We start from the raw sequence: 21,496 nt of genomic DNA, 5'->3' as shown, positions 1-21,496 counted from the left end.
TGCCCCCGTAACCCTTGCTCACTTGGCACGTGCCATAGTCACCAACGCACCCCCAGCCCCTCCTCTCTGTCTGGATGCTGTGCTCTGCTCGGTGATGAAGTAGAGGAGCCTTCAGCAGAAATAACACTGCACCACCTGAGTCCTCATCAGCGGCGCTGCGCTGCACATATCCCATCAGTGCGCCTCACTAAGACAAATCTCCCTGAGCCGGCCATATTCCCAGCATAGGGGAGAGAGGAGCCGAGCCAAGCAGTGCAGGGACCCTGGAGGGCCCACCATCACCGCGCCTGACGCCAGCTCTCCACCTCCTGACAGATTAGCTTTCACCGAACCCTCCACACAGCAAATGGAGCAAAAGAGAATGAGAAGGAAGTGTTGAGTGGAGGAGATGTAGAAGGAAAACACTGAACTTATTCATTTTGTGTGTACTTGAGCATACAAAAGAGTCATCTCACTCAATCCTTCCCTGTACATAATCTTTTTCAACTGTAAGTGGATGTTGTACCGTCCATGGTGACTGTGGCCAAGAGAGGTGATGGAAGTGATGATTGAGGTCATTTTATTGTATCTGATTTTCAGCACATAAACATACTTGGCCAGGCTGACAGGGATAGAGAGTAAAAAGAGAGGAGAGGTGAGGAGAGGTTAAGGTAGTGGATAGTGTGAAGGAGACAAATGATGAGAGGGAGAGCTGCCGATGCTCTCGAACTGCTGCTGTTGACCTTGGGCCATTGATGATGCTGCCGGGCAGAGTTCTCCTGGCAGGCTGCCCCAAGCTGCCCTGACCCCTTTTTCTAGCCTTCCATCTAACACTCTTCCTGTCATCTCTTTTCAACCATTTGTTTACATCATTCTTCTTTCCTGGTATCTTTCTCACTGGTTCTGAAGTTCACCTCGTATCACCCCCCACTTTACAGCTCTGCTATGATTAAAAGGTATAGCTCTCAAATCAATAGAGCATTTGTGGAAACTCCACATTGAATAGATTAAATATAAACCCACTGATGGTGACCAGAATGAACACAATGTTCTATTATTATGATTAAGGCCTGTTTTTGACCTTGAATTAAATGATCCTCTCTTCATCGCTCTTGAGGTGACATACAGTATAGGAGTATGAAGGCGGGCCCTTACTTCTTATAACGATATACTAATTTCTTTTGTTTATGTGCTTACTTCTTTGACACCTCTCCCGATGTGTGTACCCGTCCTAAACAGCTGGTCCTATCTCCGCGGATCTATTTTTCTCAGCTTTCTCGTCTTCTGCACATCTGTTTGCCTACGCTACTGGATGTGTGAGCCGGAGTGTCGGTACACCTGCATATGTGTGGAAGCGGATTTCAAAAAGGAAACATCACCAGACAAAGTGATACCGCTGTAAAGGTTAAGTGTGTTTGGGAGACAGTCAGGTGACCTGCAAACTGATTTGGCATGCTGGATTAGGTTCTGAGCGCACAGCTCTGGGGGCAGCTTTTTGAAGGGCAGGAGCTTTGAACGGGCCATGCACTGTCTGCAGACAGCACCTAACAGAGCCATAGGAGGAGCAGCCTGGCTGTCACTGCTGGCTAGAATGCAGCACACATCTCTCTCCAACCAGGACTTGAACAGGAGCTCGGCTAGGCCAAGGCAGCACTTTAGCCCCTCTCTTCTCCTGTCAGGCTGAGGAAAAGAAAAACAGAGAGAAACATATCAACTGTAGTCAGATAGGTGAGGGTGGTGGGAATAATACATACAGTATATACCTTGGCTGTCACGGCAGTTGATTTCAAACATTTACAGAATACTTATTGAGAGGCTTTGACAGCTGGTGGTCTGGGTGAAAGATGAGAGAGTTCAGGAATTTTTCATTTTTCTTTACATCCGACTTAAAGGGTGGAGGTCGCTGCAGTACTTGTAAGCCTGTTTCATAGGTCGTAGAATGTTACTGTCGTGGTAATGACCCGGGAAAAGGAAAATATTTGAGAATGTGACCCAGGCAATAACCAACCGGTTACAACTGTGGTGTGACCCGTGTATCAGTTGATGTGGGTTGAAATTGAGGTCTTGACCTCTGTCGTTAAAGGAGGACAGTGCCTTCTGCAACCTGCGGTCCCTCGTGGAGGTGAGGGGTTATAATACCGAATAGCGTCCCCTTTCTAATCCGTTGCCGGGTCACTCAGGACTGAAAATATGTTTGCTTATTGTGTTCTGGTCTTTTTCAAAGGGCATACAGTGGTGTACTTGCAAGTAAACTTCAGACTAGCTCTAGGATTCATACCGAGACATTAGAGGAAAATACTTGTGACAAGTTGTGTGAAAAGCCCCAGAAGACCAAATATAATTACTTTGAAATAAAGACAACTGAAACACTACTCTGTGACAGAGCAGCAGATTGTCAGCGCTTTTACTAGTGGCAAATATACTCTTAAGCTGTAGCAAGGCTGGCCCAAGGGCTTTTTTAGTCAATAGCTCACTCTCTAAATGCTGGTGAGTTCTTTACAATGGCAGCAAATGATCTCAAGATTGGTATCCAGCAGAGTCGTCTCTCTCCTGGATGCAGACTTTGCTCTCTGGCCTTATTAAAAATGTGTCAAATCGCATTCTGTGTGTTTGCACATTGAAACGCAGAGACAACTGTTTTGAGTATAGTAATATAGTAGTTAGCCTCATTGCTTCATAGACACATAAGCTTTTAGTGGCGTAAGAAATATTCGGATCCTTTATGTATCTTAAAAGTACTAATACCATACTGTGAAAAGACGTCACTACACGTGTCCTCAAAATCTTACTTCAGTAAAAAATATGTTAGTTAAATCAGCAAAATATGCTGAGTGTATGAAATATTAAAGTTGTCATTGTGCAGTAAAATGGTCCCTGTCAGAGTTCTAATATTATACTGTATATGATGTTATTGGATTGTGCAGTTTAAATGTAGAGCTCATTTTGAAGGGGCTCTGTGGAACGTTGGTGTTGTGCTGGAAGCCAGTGGTTAGTTAATGTTATCAGACTCCATTTCTAAGCTGACATTAGCTACTGTTGCTCTCTGTTCTGTTAGCGGAAAGGAGAGAGGCATTGAAACAAGGGACTGGAGAACACGCATAGAAAGCATCATTGACATGCACAGACCAGAAACATTAAACAACCTAAACAAATTGCCTACAGGCTTCTAATGGCAACTGAGAGAAACAGGGAAGGTCCCATTTTTCGCATCAGGATATAATCCCTTCATGTGGCCAATATAAAAGTGATGAATATTTTTAAATTGCTAAAAATTGTTATGCCTCTGCATAACTACTTTGCATGCTATTAGGTACATCAATGCATCATATTCAGTAAGAACATTATATGTTTGTTGTGTTGGTGTCCTGTGAGGATCATGAATCTCTTCATTTTCAAGCTAATCCAAAAGGATTTAAAATAGTTTATATAGCTTAAGAAGTAGGATAATTTGTTCTCCCTCTAAGGAAAATATATATCCTTTAGTGACCACAAATACCACAAATATTCAAAGTGAAAGCATTTGGTGACTGGTTCAGAGGAATAAAACAGAAAACAACAACAATTTCTGCCTGTTAATAGCAGTAAGGTAGAATATAAAAAATCGAAAATAGTATAAAATGGAAACGTTTAAGTAAACTGGAAGTACTTCAGATAGCTTTACTATTCATGTTTTGTCTGGCCGAGTGATAAAATATATATATATATATATATATATATATATATATATATATATATATATATTATATATATATATTATATATATATATTATATATATATATATTATATATATATTATATATATATATTTATATATTATATATATATATATATATATAATATATATATAATATATATATATATGCAGTTTGTACCTACTCTTTGTCCCCCTGATGTCTGTACGTGGATGTGTTTTTCCTATCACGGTGCATCTGGTAACACACGTCTATAGCAGTTTATCAGACAGCTGGTCTCATCTATGAGAGACAAGCAGCTTGTGCTGCTTTCCATTGATTTAGGAGAAATGCTGTTACCTGTGGAGATATCACTTTGTCTGTCTGCTCGCCTGTCTGTTTTCGTATCCCTCTTGCATCTGCATGTTGTATACAACTGGTATTGACACTGTTTTTTTTTCTCTCTCCTAGGCTTTCCCAATGAGCCTGCAGCTGAAATCGCCCTGAACACAGTAAAGAGCTGGATCGAAGAGAATCCTGATAAGGTGGGATATGCCAGGGTTATACATATTCAAAACAAAGGATAGTTGGCTTCAGATTGACAGCTATCTGAAGCCAACTAACCATTTGTGCTGGTTCAGTCTATTTCATGCTTTTTTTGATTCGCTGCAAATGGAGATGATTCAAGGAACACAGAACACTAATTCTCATGCATCTCTGTATCAGACAGACATCTTATCCACCTTCCCCGCTTGATCAGCCATTTAGTGTGTGGTCTGCATGCATATCAAATTAAAAGCCAGTCTGAGACTAATCGGGCCGTAAATGGTCGGTTGACTGTTTAATTGGTCTATGCTGGGGAGAGCTATTACACCCAGAAGAACATAAACGCATCAGATGAAATAATCAGTTGGTTTTGGTATAGATATATCATAATTAAGCCTTGAATAGTCTGTCATTCATGATCTGATGTGCTGCATCACCGCAGTTTATTTGGTAGAAACCCAACAGATGAGCATCTTCAATTGTAGCTATTAGGGGTGAGAAGCAAAGTAGTGTTGTTTTTTTTTATTTAGAGGACATCACAAAGAGACGTAAAATCTCCATCTCCCCTGTGGAAAACTGAAATGGATATGGACATTTAAATTTCAAAGCTACTTTTGCTGAAGATTGAGCTGCATGCTGCTGTAAGGATCTTTACCACACAGAAGCCAACATCAACATCTTATTATCCATACAGTGAGGAAACAAAACTTTGGTGTGATAGTTTAGAGTCTATTTCTGTTCGGCCTTGATGTCGGATCAGAACCAATTATCGAGTAATACTCCGAAGCTGTTCAAATTATGTCATTTCGTGTGCTTCAGCCAGTGTCGAAACCTTTATGTGTGACTGTCTTGTAATGTGTCAGCACTGGTTACCCAGGTGAAACTATACTTGTTGTGAAATGACTAAATTAAGACTAGGACTAATATTTTAATACGAGCAGTTATGAGTTAGTTGCACAAGGCTTCTACAGCAGCGTTATTATATGTGACATGTGTTAAAAAGGGTATTTAGCGCCTTGATATATTTTCATTAAAAGTTCACGAGGACCGAATTGTGTCCAGTTGTCAGGAGGGGGCTCACTTGTCAGTGAGTGATGGTAACCTTCGGGGGGTCATCCCTTGTTTACTGTTGCGCTGTATATATCTGTCACTGTGGATTTAGGTGTTTCATAAAGCTCAAAGCTTGACGTGCTGCAACATTCCGCAGCTGGTGTTATGGATGTTCTGAACAGGCAGCCAAATGATTCTGAGCTGCCGGATTACTTTGCAGTTGATGTGCTATGTTTGCAGCACTTCTTGTCTGCCTGATGATTGCTGTAACATGCACTCAGGGAATCCATCAACACTCTGGCGTAAGGAAGGTTTTATATAGCTTATTGCTGACTGTAAATAACAAGCTAATGTGCAAAGCTGACTTTTGTAGTCGTGTTGTTCCACATCCAGGATTGCTACTTGGCGTATGGAGGCTGCAGTGTTGCACATAGGAGACAATTTTGTGATGCACTGACTGATGGCTATCTCTGGTGTGGGTAGATCAAGTGGAAAATATTTATACAAACAATTCATGGAGAGAGAGAGAGAGAGAGAAGGGTAGATGTCTACCGAGGTTTCCCCTGAACACTGTTTGGCAAAGCTCCACCAGCACAAGCCGGGGATCCTCAACTCTAACTAGACCAAGAGTGAGTAAGCTTTTAAAAAGATCAGAGAGAATAAAATGATGCATTTTACCCAGAAGCACAGCAGTATTTCCCTTACATTGGAAAGTCTTCCAGTCAAACCACAGAAGAACATGCAGTGGAGCAGGAGGTCTTCCCTCCAATTTCCATTCATTCACCCTTGCGTGGTGCTCAGTTACTGTTGATGCATCCCAAAACAGGGATAAAAAGGTAAAAACATGGTGTAAAAAAAAAAAAAACGTTTTTTTTTTTCAGTAATTATGCCACTTAAGCTTTCATCAGCAAGACATAAAGAATTAAAGCAGAATCCAAATAAATGTCTAATGGAATTTCATAATGTCTGAAGGAACAGCAGGAGGTCCCCCCTGTTAGCTGTGATAGTGTTTGCTCCACATTTAAGTCCAGTGTGTAGACTTAAGGGGATTTAGGGGCAGAAATGGAACATAATATTCATAATTATGTTGTATGATGCAGTGTATATCACCTGAAAATGAGAATTGTTGTGTTTGAGCTTGGTTTATCTACAGAGGTAATGGATCTTCCTCGATGTAGCCTGCCATGCTTCTACACTAGCTCAGATCAGACAAACCAAACACTGGATTTAGAGAAGGCCTTTTGAGTTTTTAGTGCGACTAAATACTGCACAGTGGACTTTTTAGTAGTTAAATGCTCTGTCTTATATCTTAAGAAACACAATTTGATACTGCTGCAATTGGTAGATTAGTAGCCACACACAGTGTCGACCTGATTGATTGCTGATGTGAATCTCTTTCAGGCTTTGCGTCAACTCAAAAGAAAGTTGTGAGCTGACAGTTGTTCACTGCATGTCTTGTGTAGATCTCGCAGTCAATAGAGACATTATGAGTGAAAGCCTTGAATGTACAGAACGTTATTGTGCTGGTTGTTGTTTTATTCATGTTCTCAATCTTTTCTTCAAAGGCAGTCTACAAGTGATGAGATGTTGTGTGCTATACCATCAAAAGGCTTGCAAAAGTTCAGCATTGTTTCAGTAGCTCATATCACAGATTGCACACAGCTTTCAGCAGACAGAGCGAGAATTGAAAGGTTTGAGTTCCAGTCTATCATGCCTGGAACAAAAAGACTAGATTGCTCCGCTCGCTTACCTCCAGCTCCGTGAGTCTCGGCTCCGAGGAGCCTGTGTTCTGGCCGTCCACAGAGACGAGTCATTTCAGGGCCATGATAAGGGCTCTGCTTTGGGGAAGATACAGCGCTATTGTGGCTGAATTTCAGTACAATGGGCTGGCCCCGGATCTAACACACTGGTGTGGCAGAGTACATGCCGCAGCACCCCACTGCAACCCCCTACACGAACGTACACACTCTGACTTGATAGCATTGTCCGTGTTTGTCCAGCTGTTTATCTGTGTGCATGTGCGTTAGCCAGAGTGCTGGAAAAACTTAGTAAATTTAAAGTACTATGCTTTTCAGTTTTGAATAGAGACTTCTTTTACTCCATTACGTGAACCCACCATGATCAGGCAACTGTGAATATTTCTGAGCTATATCACCAGGAGGTCACTAGGTCTTCTGACCAGGACTTATTGGTTATCCGCCCCTCGACTTGAAACAGAAGGTGATGGTGCCTTTGAAGTGGTGGCTCCGACGCAGTGAACGACCTTCCTCTAGGCTTACATCAGGCGGTCTCTGGTGATGCTTTTAAAAGCCGCTGAAGACTAATCTATTCAAACTGGCCTTTGCCTCGCCTTGTGAGTTTGTAAATTCTGTGTGTCTTTATGACCTGTTGTTCCTATGTTTTATTGTTTATTCTTTCACTGTTTTTATAGTCGGATGTTTCAATGAATTTTATTTGTGAGGAACTTTGTGACCTTGCTCTGTGAAAGGTGCTGTATTATTCATAACTTTACTTACTTTCTGCACTGATTTAAAAACTTTAGTGACTGGTTATATTGCAGATATAGATTAACAATACTAAATATGATCAACAGATAATTATGATGTGTTATTTAAGGTTAAGATAAGACTTTATTGATCCATGTGGCAAAATTCACAAGCTTCTCATTACTATATAAAGAAATTTAAATGAGCCCTACACTTTAATAGCTGTAACATTAAATATATTTTAGAAAGAGAATCTGAAATGTTTACTTAAATAAAGATTATGAGTATTTCTTTCACTATTGGAGATTCATCTGAATCTGGCAGGTTGGTCACAAACACACATTCACTCACAGCAACTGGACTGTAATTGACCACTGACTGAAATGTGCTCACAAGAGGAACTAAGATCTCAGTGCACTGTTACATCAAATAGCAAAGGACGTTGTGTCTGTGTGTGTAAGACAGGGAGTGAGGACAGAGTTAAAAAGAAAAAGGAGAAAAAAAAGGACACTGCCTGATTGATTAGCGGTGAGTTTATCTCCCAGGCCAGCACACTGTAGCCCTGATGCACTCAGCAGCACACAAAGGGCCCGAATGCCAGTGTGAAATTCACTCTTAAAAGCACCCAGGCTTCCATTGTGGCAGAATAAACAGCCTTGCCGTGGTCAGGGAGAGCAGATCCTTTAATCTAGAGAGACCTGAGTGCAGGAATGATCCTTCAGATCACAATAGATGAAAGAATAAGGGAAGTCGGCTTCTACTACCCCGTATTCACAAAGATAACTGATATAGAATATGTTGGTATTTGTAAACAACTGACTATAAGGCCCTAATCTCTTAAAAAATGCATAAGGGGTTGCAGACATTCAGTGAGTCAGTGACAATCCTGCACAGCCAGTCCTCCATTTGGTATCGGAGCAGGTTCCTCCTGCTCGCAGCAACACGCCCTCCCTCCACTCATCTGGCTCCGGTTTATTTCTCATTTTCAGATCTAATTTTGTTTAATTCAGGCTTACATAGGTTTAATCTGCAGATGAAAAATGCAGTCTGACACTTTATTTGGCTGCCACGGATGTGCTCTGGATGGCCAAGCTTTTTAATGAAGCTTTTCAAGGGCCCAGCAGCCCAGCATTACTGACACAGTCTGAACACTTGAGACAGATTGGGAGTCTGTAATAAGCTCTGCTGCGCTGTGCCGCTCAGGACAAAATTGATGTGTAGAGAGTTCACCTTTCAACATCACTCTGGTTTGGGCTTTAGTATTAAGCACTCCGCTGTGCCGACGACGATCCCAAAACAGGTGTTTACATCCCTTTCCCCTTTTCTGTGAATGATCTGTTTACCTTAGCAGCATTTGTCATTTAAGACACCTGATAATACATTTCATTTCAAGCCAGGGCTGGAGACTTAAGAGTGATTTGTGACAAATGTCAAGTGGCTATTAAGAATAAATACAGTATGGTGTATGTTTTGTATGATTGTGTTTTTCTGTGTGAATGGAGATCAGTTTAGGAGGCTGTCTGGGTTTTGGCAGATGGAGCTATAACATGACAATATTGTGGCATTCATTGTCAGTCAACTGAATAAGATGGATGGTCTCTGTTATCACAGCTATATTGTGCGGTTCACCTTTAGAAAATGTGAATTACATTTTTGAGGATTGTGACCAGCTTTATCTAACTGGCATGGTAAGCAGACAATAAACCACATATGTGTGTGCTCCCCGTGCTGTTTATCACCTAGTATACATGGTGGTTAAAATGATGATGAATTGCCGCGGAGAGCACAATGAGAATACAGAGTCCAAGTCCCATCCCTCTCTCTGGCTACGGTAGCCTCTGTTCCATTAGCCTCGTCCAGACAGAGCATCTTCAATAGAGGGTTCCGTCTTTTATCAGTTTCTTTAGAAGGCGGCAACATGATGATTGATTTTATAAATCAAAGTGACTATTCTGTGGTCTCTCATGAGGTTTTATTGGCAACATAGAAGTTGGGCAGTACAGTGAAGCAGACTGGAAAGATGTTTGTGAACAGCCCACTCATGTTTGATCATGTCCTCGTATGCGGCATCTCTGGGTTGAGGTTCATACACAGCTTGACAAAATCTTGTGCTCCTATCTGCTCGCGGCTAAGTTGTATGTGCCAGGCATAAGTGATGAGTTATTTTTCATTGAGTTACTGTAAACACCTCACACGTCCACCTTTAATGAAGGCTGCAAACTCAAATACATTTTTTTTTGCTTTAAAGTAAAAACAGCCCAGAGACTGATTTTCAAGTTGGGGGATGTGGCCTGGCAACAGGATCCATAGAAACCACTGGATCTGGCATATGTTCTCGGTAAAACCATGGGAACCACAAAGGTTATTTTCATCATTCTTTGATCTGTAATTTATTTTCGTGCTTAACGGTTGAATCATGTACTATAAGATGTTGGATAATAGTTAAAAAAGAGAATGCAAGCCATAGTTTCCCAAAGCCAAAGTTTGTACATTCAAATTCATATTTTTTTCAAAATGGTCAGAAACCCCAAATTATGTAGTTTGAAATCAAACAGGAAAGCGCAAATGTTGGCATTATCGTATGTAAATTAATTATTTATTATCCAAATAATTGTCCATTCATTCGACTTACCGTTTCACCAATACTGTTTATTCTCCATGTTTAGTGATAAATTGTCCATGTAGCTGTTCAGTTTAATCATGACAAGAAAATTCCTTCTTCCTTTAACTAAATTTTTCATTCAGTTCTCATCTTATTATTGTTGTTTTCTTGTATACATTTACGTGATACGCCTCCTCTTCTCTTACTCTATGTCCAAAAAGTTAAATAAAATACAATAAAAGATGAGGTGAAAATGAATTGATTTAAAGTCAACATGTGTAAACGTTACTGTCCAGAACAGTGGTAGATACCAATTTATTCAAGTACGAACTGAAAACTCTTTTAAGTTCATCTCAGAGCGATGACAGAACCCTCCCAACACTTTAAGGACCCACAGCTACTGGAACAGAAGCTAACATTAAGTTGGGCGGTGCTTTAGCGCGCTGTCGCTGCATTACCCCTTGATGGTGTTGTTATTGTCTAGTATCCAGTGAAAAGACTTTGCCAAGTGTCGCATCTGCAGCCGAGGGAGGCACAAATTTGCTCCGTGCGTGCCTCGAGGATGCCGATGTGCCGCTGATGGTTCATGCAACTGGCATGGTGTTCAAAGCCAGCACTGGGCTTTTGAAGTCAGTGTCAAGGCCCTTTGAATTGTTCGCTGTGACTGAGGGCATCGGGGAGATGGGGCCTGATCAGGAGCTGAGAGCATGACTAAACACTCGACTCTGCCTCCACATACTGTTCTGTCTCGTGCGAGTGGAGACACACGGTTTGACCTGAGACAACTGTATTCTCTCTTCAGCGTCTCTGTCAAACACCTGCCCTCCGTGGCTATAGAATTGCTTTAGAGAAAGTGTGTGAATGCCTTATTAGTTTTCTCTGTCAGAGAATGACTTTTCTGGCACCAGTGTTAATGCATGCCATGTACTTTAATACATTAGTGGCAGCCATTTGGCCCAAGGCAGTAGAATGGGGATTTTATGGCTTTTATGATGTGAGGATTTTATTATCTAGCTCACTCTGGATAATATGATGTGTGCTATTTGATTCCCCTGACCTCAGGTTGGTGTCGTTAAATACCACTAGTTTCACTGTTTAAATAGATTGAGGATGATATGGATCCAATTTCTGAATTGACTCTAGTGAAAGTTATTTCTTAAATATTTTTACTTTTCGCATTTTATGTTAACTGCAGAGGGTAAAGCAGTTTTGATTAAGCGCTCCTGCTGTCCGAGAAAAAGGAAAGTTCAGTATCAGAGGCAGCAAATACTACAGTATTTCCAATGTTTATCTGAATTATTTGATGGAGCTCTTGCCTTTTAGAGAGAAATCCTCTCTGCACGAATGGGGATTAAGCCTATCATCTCTCTATCTTGTCCAAAGACCATGGTGTTACTTTACTCCTGGTGAATGCAGCATGATCACCTTATTCTCTGATGTGAGGTGACTTTGACTGTGAATCGAATATTCCGCTAATGCTCCGTCCCTACTTAGAATGACAGGAATTATTAAAGGAATAAATAAAAGTCGACTGAAAGGATTAAATCTCTCTCCCAGGAGTAGGTAAATAATTGAAAAGCTGTTTGTGATAACAAGGTAAGTGCTAAAATAAAGCTTTGAATGTAATCGCTATGGCTGTTATTGAGGATTACAGCGCCGACTTACAAGTAACAAACACCCTAAAAAAAAAAATCAAGAATGAATAATTTCTCTTCCTCTTCTCTCTCTCTGGCACTTGTTTGGGACTACTGAAACTATTTTTTTTCCATGGTGATGTTTAGTTGTAGGGACTGATATCTCGCCCATACCCATGTGCTCTACCCACCACTAAATACAGCCCACTTCAATATAACACATGAACACTGAGATATGATGCCCTCTGAGTTCAGCTCCATCGTTCGTGTAGATACTGTAGTCCCACCTCCGTGCTTACTGTGCCGGAACAAGCTATCTTAATGACATGCTAATTGATTTAGTGTAGCACAGATAGCGGTAGGCTGGCACACCGTGATAAAGCGAGAGTGGGTCGAGCTTTTGGTTCAGAAGAGGACAGGAGACTCATCAAACTCCAGCTTGCTCATTCACTCTATTTGAACACAATTTTACACCGCAGTACCCCACGCTGAAGCATGGAGACCTTTACTGCGGAGGTGTATGTATGTGTGTGTTCGACCGTTTAGTGTATGCTCTTGCGAGGGCGTTACATGACCCAGTGGAAGCTCATTTTAAGACTGTCCAGCAAGTTCAGACAACACACTCTGATGCGTTGTCACGAGAATGGTCATCAATGCCATTAATTATGTGGTCTATCTGTGGCCTGCAGAAAAAAGATAGTGGATGAAAAACATTATGACCACTTCACTGTCCTCTCAATCACCGGTGCTGATATCAGGCCATAAAGTCTGGGACACACAAATAACCTTGGTTAGTATTGCCAGTGTAATGGACCGCTCATTCATGGGTACAGCTAAAGAACTTGTGTTTAAATATTGTATGTACAGTGAAGCAGACTCACTGAGCACTTCATTAGGTGCACCTGAACAATGTAATGAATACACCAGCTTTGAATTTAAGTCTTTGTTGTCAGAAAGGTAATAATACTAATTTAGGTTTATTATTGAGATCATCATCAGTCGTACTAGAGTGAATTATATATCAATAACAATATATCAATTGGATGGACAAAATAATCGAAACACCTCTCAATATAATCCAGTCCTGTTCAACACTACTAATGCGCAACCTCTATAATACATATGAGGTTAAATGAACACAAAACAGAATGTTGTTATTTTTGTAAAGGCAGAATTTCTGGCATGCGTCAAATACAGATTGATTGCATTACACTGTACAGGTAATGAAGTGAAGTCCGATGAGGAGCAGTGTTGCTAGTATCTCTGCTACTTTCATGCAATAAATTAGTGAATATTGGAGCATTGCCACTGTGCGAGCACCTTTTTTGTTTCATTTTTTTTGTTTTATAGCTAATGACATGGCCAATGATTTTATATCTCCCGTATAATAATATAAAGTTAACTAAACCCTTTCTTAATCAATCCTCAATTGTATGTAAATTAGATTTATCACGGTTTTAAGAGACAAAAGTTACAAGTAGCTTAATATTTAAGCAGATTACAGTATGCTGCTAGTCTCAGTATATAGAGTACTTACCTTTTTTTCCTGGGACACTCTAACTGTTTAAAGATTTGAAAATGTTTTGGCGTTTAGCAGGGCAAATACATAAAGCAGCTGTAGGTTGTTCTGCATTAAATGGCTCTATTTTCCAACAAAAGTCATTGTTATCATGAGTTTTTGGTCAGTAACCCATGTTTTCCCTCCCCTCGCTCATGCAGTCAAAGAGAAAATACATAATTATTTTTCTGGTATCCCTGCCCACCTTATCCAATCCGGACAGAGAACACGGTAAAGAAGCGGTCCTGTCTGCTCATGAACACGCAGAGAGCAGGGTCCTCCTGTTTACTGGCAATGGTGGAACAGGGAAAGCTACGAGTTCCAGCGCTCCTGAGGAAGGCTATACTACATTCACACAGTCAGCAACATAGCAACATAAAAAAAAAATGGCCAACAAGCTTTGTTGGTGAAAGAAGTTTGCTGCAGCTTAACTTTTCACAGTCATCAGATATTCATGCTTTCTTGTTTCCCAGCTAGTGTCTTATTTTCCTCAAACAAAAGCTCTGCCTGGCACCTGCAAAATGAATGAGAGTTTGAATCCATTCCCAGCATTCTAATTTTCTGCAAGTTTGATTTGGAAAGTTACAGGAAGAAATATCTCAAAAATAAAGCAGAGGATCCGCTACATTTGGGCAACAAACTGTATGAGGAAGTGTAGCTTAACATAATAAAAAAGACTTAGCAGTTACAAAATGCAGTGGCAGCCTCTTTTACTATTCACAGTTGGTCATTGTCAGCCACCCCATCAACAAACTTGCTTACAGTCTGAATGTTGGGCTTGACAGGCCATGGTGTGACCGCTTCTGTATGTGGAGCACATATGCAGGACTTCCCTGTGCTACGAACGTTGAAGGGTTGATGCTCGGTTCAGGGAGGAGGGGCGGAGACCACCGTGGTGATTACTTTAGCTGTTGCTGTGTGATTGCACGGTCTCTGGCATGTGATTAGGGGGAATGGGCCGTATCTCTCACCATCTCAAAGGGGGATCAAATCAGCCTCAAAGCCTGGCTTCAGGCAGTGGTGCATTTGAAAGTCAATGTTTTATTTCCAAGCATAAATTACTTGATCGGGGCCTTTTTTAGCCCAAGGTTGTATTCAGAAGAAAGGGGTGCCACAGTTAGAGGAGTGAAAGAGGCTCTAGTGTTTGCATATGTCATGTAACACATGTCCCGATCGTGTCGATTTTGTTATGCCTGCATGAATTTTCGAAATTGGCCAGAATTACCGACACCACCATTTTGCTTATGCTCTGAGTCACTCGCCTGCCTTTCCCCATACACTCCATTCATGAATCCATATGAAACCATATGATTAGCTTTCACAATTCAGTGTAGTCTCTGTACAAACCAGCAGCACTGTGAAAGCTACGATGAGATGGAGATGCTCATATTTCCAGTGATGCCCAATTGATTCCGTGAACCATTAAAGGGCATAAATGCTCTTCAAAGTTGTGTTAAAGGTTGGAGCTGAGGTTCAGTTCGAGTCATGCTGAGTTCTGAAGAGCTAATCCCCCATGCAGTTTGCCTTTTTGAATCAAGTTTTCTATTGAGCAGCAGGAAGAGAGATGTTTAAAGCTGTGAGCCAGTGTGTACGTCATTACCAGGTACGATTATGGCCAGATACAAGCAAGATTATCTCTCGCAGCCTTCCTCTCACCATCCCCATGCCTGAGCCTTTGAATTATGTCATTGTTTGAGTGTTGACTTTACTGACGAATGATCTCCTCTGTGCTGATTGACAAGGGCGTCTGTCTCTGCGGGACCCAGCCAGCGAGGCTAGCGCAGTAGGAGTGGTACATGTTGTAACTCAACAGGGCTTCAGAGATAAGGCTGGGCACTGAGGTCAGGTACATAGTGGAGGAGGCTGATGGATAGAACAGGAGGTGCACGCTGTGTGAAGGCTGCAGGGCTAGGATTTGGGTAGCAGATGGTTTAGTGTATAAGGCCTCTACTCGCTACTCTCTTAGTCTAACCTTATGGAAACCTCATCCTTACAGCCCAACTCGCTTGATGAAAAGTTCTAAAGACCCTTTTCATCTCTGTGAATGGTAATATTAATTTTACAGATGAGTTCAGGTTTGTAAAGCTGTAGGCAGAAGTGACAAGGCCTTGAGACAAACAGAGCGTGTTTATGCCACATTATTATGCAAATGCAGAAATAATAAGCAAAGCGGCTTACTTCTTGTGATGTTTATAGCGGCTGTGTATGTTAACAATGTGACCCAAGCTTGAACCTTCGTCAGAGCTGTCTCCTCTTTGCTCGGCGCGGCACTCCTGGACCGGACACTATCTGCTGGCCCGCTGTATCCCCAGCCTGTCTGAAGTAATCAAAGGAGGGCAGCATTAATTGCTTGACCCTGGCAGGAAGCCAGGTGGTCCGGGATGGGTCATCACCAGCCCGGGGAAAGGTCGCCCCACATCCTCTCATTGTCCATCCTGCATTCTTTTTCTTTCCCTTCACCTTCTGCCACAACCAAGCACCAGTAAGTCACGGTCCAGTCTCTCTCAAGGGGGTGCTGCAAAGTCACCCCCTCCACCAAATGCCCGACTTATTTTCCAAGCAGCAATGCAGCTAAAGAGTAATAACATTCGATTTGAAATAATAGCCGGCATTGGAATTGGGCCCGCATGCTTTCCATAAACCTATTTCAGACAATGGTCCCATTCCTATTACACAATGTCTGTCTCTATACCCCGGCATAAACATCTTAGAAGGTGCCGTTCCTGGAAGGGCAGGGGTTTGTCTGACTTATGGCTGATACATTCATCAAGCTCGTGCCAAGCCAATATCACACTGTCAGAAGGGAGCATGTGGCATTCTATCACCATGAGAGGCTGTGACAGAACAAGTCCTTTTCCATTACACTCTCTCAGGGCAATCTCTGATATTGCCTCTCTGCTCCTTCGTAATGCTGTTTATTTCAGTTGTTTGCACTGGTGGATTCCATATTGCAGGGCTTCCCTCTCTGGACCTCAATCAGTGCGAACCTAACCGAATTTGGGCATCACTATGTCAGTAATGTACTGAAGACCGTGAGCCCTGCCCGTGTTATGTATTTATTGTTAAGCCTATATTTCAGAGTGAAATATTTTAATGGGGTAATAAACTCTATTTCAATTTTAAATCGATAAACAAGTCGACATAAATCCTGTACACTCACCTGCTTTCTCATTATAGCCACGCTGCAGTGCAGGGCTCAAGGTTCTTCGATCTGTAGCTGCCCAAATTCCTCTTTCTCTTTTATGGGCTGACAAAGGTTTCTTCCTCCTTATGCCAGACATATTAAAGGGAGCATCTGACGCATCCAGCCTCTCCTATCACTCTGTATTCTCTGTGTTTCCTATTTTTCATTCGGTGGAGGCTGTTAAGAAGCTGTCGTCCTGTAGAGTGGTCCCCAGAACGCTCCTGTGTTCTCTTAGCCTGGAGCACTGAATTACTATTTATGTGCTGAACTTTGACAGTACACCAGAGTCTGTCCCTGCTCAACCAGCATAGCTAAAACAGTGTAGCTATGAAGTTTTACTTGTCTTCTGCTTTTTTTGTGCCTGCAAAAGGTGGACCGGAGTGGAGTGGGGTAGAGGATAGTGTATGATAACTGTATACGTATCAGAGGCTGCAGGTTGCAGAAACTGCAAAATAAAGACAACATCATGGCTATTTTTGTCACACTCCAAACTTTCTCCCAATCAGATGTCCTGTAGCAGACCGTTTCCTCAACAGCATCAAATCAATGGCATTTGTGGCTATTTTTTAATCATTGATAACAGTCTCTCCTGAGTGCTGAAATGAAAATGTACCCCTTCATGAAGTCATCGGATTAGATTTGTTCACAGTTATGGGATAAAGCGCACTCTCACTCTGTAATGTGAACACCACAGATAGAGTTTTTCATAAAAGCTTTGATGGACATCAAATCTAATCTGAAGGATACAGAGCCAAAGTATTCTGGCAAATCTGGTACGATTTTCTGCCTTTGATGCACAGTAATTCTGCTTTCTCATCTGAAGAGGGCAAACCTCAAACTGAGCAGACAGGATTTTCTCAAAGAATGAGGTTATACTGCAGACATTCACTCTCCAATGGGAACTATTGATTATCTCACATGTCTGTCTAGCTATGGGAGTTTTCAGCACTTTCATGCCAGAGTTTTCAGAGTTTGTCCTCACTTGTAAAACCCTGAAAACTTGTGATGTAAGTTGAATGTCGAATGCCTTTTCTTTATTGCTGGGGGCCATTAAACCTAGATGGCACATAGCCGTATTTTTATCCAACTGTCTAATACATTTTTGAAATGTCACAAAAAATTAAATGTAAATGAGATCAATTCCCCACAGCTGCCTTAAAGAGAATGAAAGGGCCTCTTTATATACATGAAATCACAACCTTTGTAAAAATGTCAGTCTTTGAACAAAACACACTCTATTAATTGCATCAGGGAAGCTTTGAATGACGTTTGAGTGCGTATTCATTCACATACGTCCCACTAGAATTCCTAAGGATGCTTACTATTGTGCTTGTGATTTTATATTTAATTATGATTAACTATAAATAATGCTTCTCTGGAAGAATCTGAAGGATTTCCCACCAAGAGTAGGCAGGGAGTAATATTTCTGTGGTCATTGTTTTGCTGTGAATTGTCGGACTGTTGGGAGACTAATTTTATTACTCTGCGGGAATAGAATAACACGCAGTAGATAAAGCAGGTTCATCATAACAAACAAAGAGATGAAATTAGTGGACTCCACTGAGCCAAACGGGATAAAGATCTTGGATAATCACACTGATACTGAAAATTGTTATTATTAATTCATTAAGGATCATTGTACCTGTAATCATTAAGTAAAAATCTGTTGTCAATCTGGTATGCTGATACAGTAACGAGACAGTATCAATGCTGCCTTATAATGTGACTGATACCAATGCAGAGAAGTGTATCAGCCTTATGTCCAGATGGCTTCCTTTGAATGGATCTAAAATAAAATCCATGATAGCGAGATCATTCATTCTTTTTTACAGTGTGAAGCTAAGGCCTCTGTCTTTTGCGTCGTCACTTTATATGCTGATGATGACAGCATTAGGTCACAGTGCAAAACATGGTGGCACAGTGAAGTGGCCCAAGAGGAGTAAAGAGGTCAATCAGTCTTTATGGCACAGGTTCAATAATCTTATCAGTAAGAATGGTTTATTGACTTCCATAGCCCTTTTTAGTTTAGGATGTACAAGTTTTTTTGGCTAAGGAGCATTTTAAAATGAGAATGTAGGCACTGGGGAAATTGCTAAAAACACAACTTAGCCCACAGGGATCCATAAAGTGATTCTGATTCTTAACCTGATTCTGATTAGCAGAGGTTATACACATTTTAGAGATGATACATTAAAAGATAATCCAATAAATTACATCACAATAAGCAATAATACCCGTGAAGGAACAGGCAGACCATTTCTGTTGTAGAGCTCAAAGGGTTAATGCAAAAAAACTTCTGAAACACTGTATGAGCTTTAGCTTCGTCTGGCTTCTGGCAGCCTGTGCAGCAGTTCAAAGCGTAACAATTATTAGATATGCCGTCAGCTCGGCTCTCACACTCCCAGCCGAGCTCTTGCTCCGAAATGTTGTTGTGTGTATCATAAAACAAGACGGGATGTAATGAAGATAGACAGACCGTCTGAGCCATGACCTTCAGTACACACAGAGTACACTCAAGCTCGCTTGCTACTCCAAACACTGTGTTTAGAAGAGTTCTCCTCTTGGTCTCTGACACATCCTCTTTGCGTCTAGCATCCTCAGATGTTTTCATAGCGGTCTGTTTATGTAAAGCTGGCTCCAGACTGTAGAGAAAAAAATTACACAAGCCCCGTTCAGAAAACTACAATGCAAAATAATTACCCAGTTTTTGTCTGCAGCTGTCAATGCAAACTGAATGACATTAAAGTATGAGCGCTGGGTAGCTTCGGCATAGAAACATTTCATCCTCATCTGACAGACAGATTGAGAGAGGATCTTTGGAAAGCTTTGAGCTTTTTTTTGCCGTTTTCAGTTCTCTCAACACGACCTGATAAGACCCCATTCATCCTCTCTCCCTGTATCAGCCAGCCAGGGGTTGGACCATAACCAAGTTGAGCCTGTCACATCATCACTGAGGCTGCAGACGTGCCATTGTCTAAACAGGCTGCTGACAGCGTGCTCAGTGGCAGCTCGCGGTCTGTATTTAGCAAGGGGATGATTTCTTAATGGAGACATCTTTCAATGTTAGGTTCAAGTACGGCCTGTGCCAGCATGTGCAGTACATGCGTGTGTATGTGCATGTTAGTGTTTCTACAGTGCAACAGAATACAACTGTATTACATTACATGGCATTTATTTGTCTCCATTTGCAAGATGAGTCAGATGTAAATTGGTTCAAGCTAGCCTCTTGTCAATTTGTATCATACAAATAATTTTTTTTCTTGTTGTAAGCCGGGACCCTGTGTTGTAGGCCTGAGAGGGCTGCATCATCTGACAGCTATGTGGTTTCTTCTGACAGAGTAGACTTATTTATGTCTCTCATCCCCTGTGCAGCTTCTCTGAAGGCCTGTGCTCCAAACCACAGAGACTGTACAGCTCTTGACAGGGTATCATACTACAAAGCCCTCACATTCATTTTTGACTGGCAGCAGCCAACCTCCGATTTCCGTGTTTCTGCTGCAATGAATTCTGGCTTCTAGCAGGTTCTTGACATGTCTGATGTAGGGATTTTATGGTTTATTATCAGTCTGTAACAAATGGGGACTCATTTTTCAATCTGTGTCCTTGAGTTTAGTAGTGGTTCAACGGATACGCAGGGATATTTCTCTCTAATTTTACTTTGATTTTAATTTGAACTTTCTTTTAATCCCACATTTCAAGTTTTGACCTGTCAGAGTACTTATAAGGATTTGTGAGTCAATTAAACATTACTGTACTCACCAGGCCGCACCATAAATAGTAGTCAGTTAAACTTATTATTTTTTGATGTATAGATCTAAATTACATTGTCATATTATTTATACTGAAATGTCATGTCTTAATTGTAGCTTCTTAAAACACAAGGTTAATTTTAAGGTGTATTAGATGCAATACATTTTGGACACTGTTTAATGTCATTAAATTGTGCTCGGCTAGCCTAGTTTTAAGGAACAATATGTAAGGATTTTAGTCGAAAACATTAAAAAATAAACCAAACTTGTCAACAGAATGTTAAGAAGCAGTTTTTGCTTTATGTATCTCTATGAATTGTGTTGGAGAGATATTTATTGAGGTGATCATGCTAACCAGTTAGCCCTAGCCCTTCCTGGCTTAAAGCTCCCGTGCTAACAGTGTAAACACCAACAATCCGAACTCCCATTCCGAACCACCAGATGGATGGCTTACCGAGCTTGCTAGCTTACAGCAGCTTCAGTTGGCTTTTTTTGTAGTAGGAATACAATAGCTGGCCTTTTTTTTTTTTTTTTTTTTTTTAACATATCTGCACTTTTAAATTTCCATTTGAATGCCAGGGAATTTAGTTGTTTGGAACAACCCTTATTAAAAAGTACAATTCTGTTTGTACATCAGTTAGTATTGCCTTATATAGGTCTATTCCGGACAAAACGTTAGTTCAACTGTTTCATAGTCCACTACTAATAATGTCACAAAATGTCTCTACGATGACACGCTGAATTCGTCTCACAGTCAGACCTCGGACTACCATTCATCTTGGGGGTGCAATTCCATGAGGGGTTCGAGGAGAAAATTAAAAAGAAAATTAAAAGAATTTCAATTAAGTGATTTGCTGAATTGGAGGGAAAATGGCAGTGATGTGGAAAAGGCTTTTAATCTTGGTGAGCCACCTCTTGTTCCATTAAGCTCATATCCCCTGCTTATCTCACTAATCATTCCTCCCAATGCCAGCAGTCTTGGCGATTTTTAATGAACCCATTATGTCCTGATTCAGTCCACCAGGACCGGCAGGCAC

At 41.2% G+C, this 21,496-nt stretch overlaps 1 protein-coding gene across 5 annotated transcripts in view; it reads left to right on the top strand.

The window, feature by feature from the left end:
- Positions 1-21,496, top strand: part of macrod2 (mono-ADP ribosylhydrolase 2) — a 432,655-nt gene that overhangs the window by 332,525 nt on the left and 78,634 nt on the right. For all 5 annotated transcript variants that reach the window (XM_030442624.1, XM_030442623.1, XM_030442621.1 and 2 more), the window contains exon 8: positions 4,122-4,195. In XM_030442624.1, coding sequence (XP_030298484.1) covers positions 4,122-4,195 — 74 coding nt within the window. The remainder of the gene's footprint in view (positions 1-4,121; positions 4,196-21,496) is intronic.

Source organism: Sparus aurata, chromosome 15 (assembly GCF_900880675.1).
Source record: "Sparus aurata chromosome 15, fSpaAur1.1, whole genome shotgun sequence".
In the NCBI taxonomy this organism is placed as follows: domain Eukaryota; kingdom Metazoa; phylum Chordata; class Actinopteri; order Spariformes; family Sparidae; genus Sparus; species Sparus aurata.
This window is presented reverse-complemented; position numbering and strand designations above follow the sequence as displayed.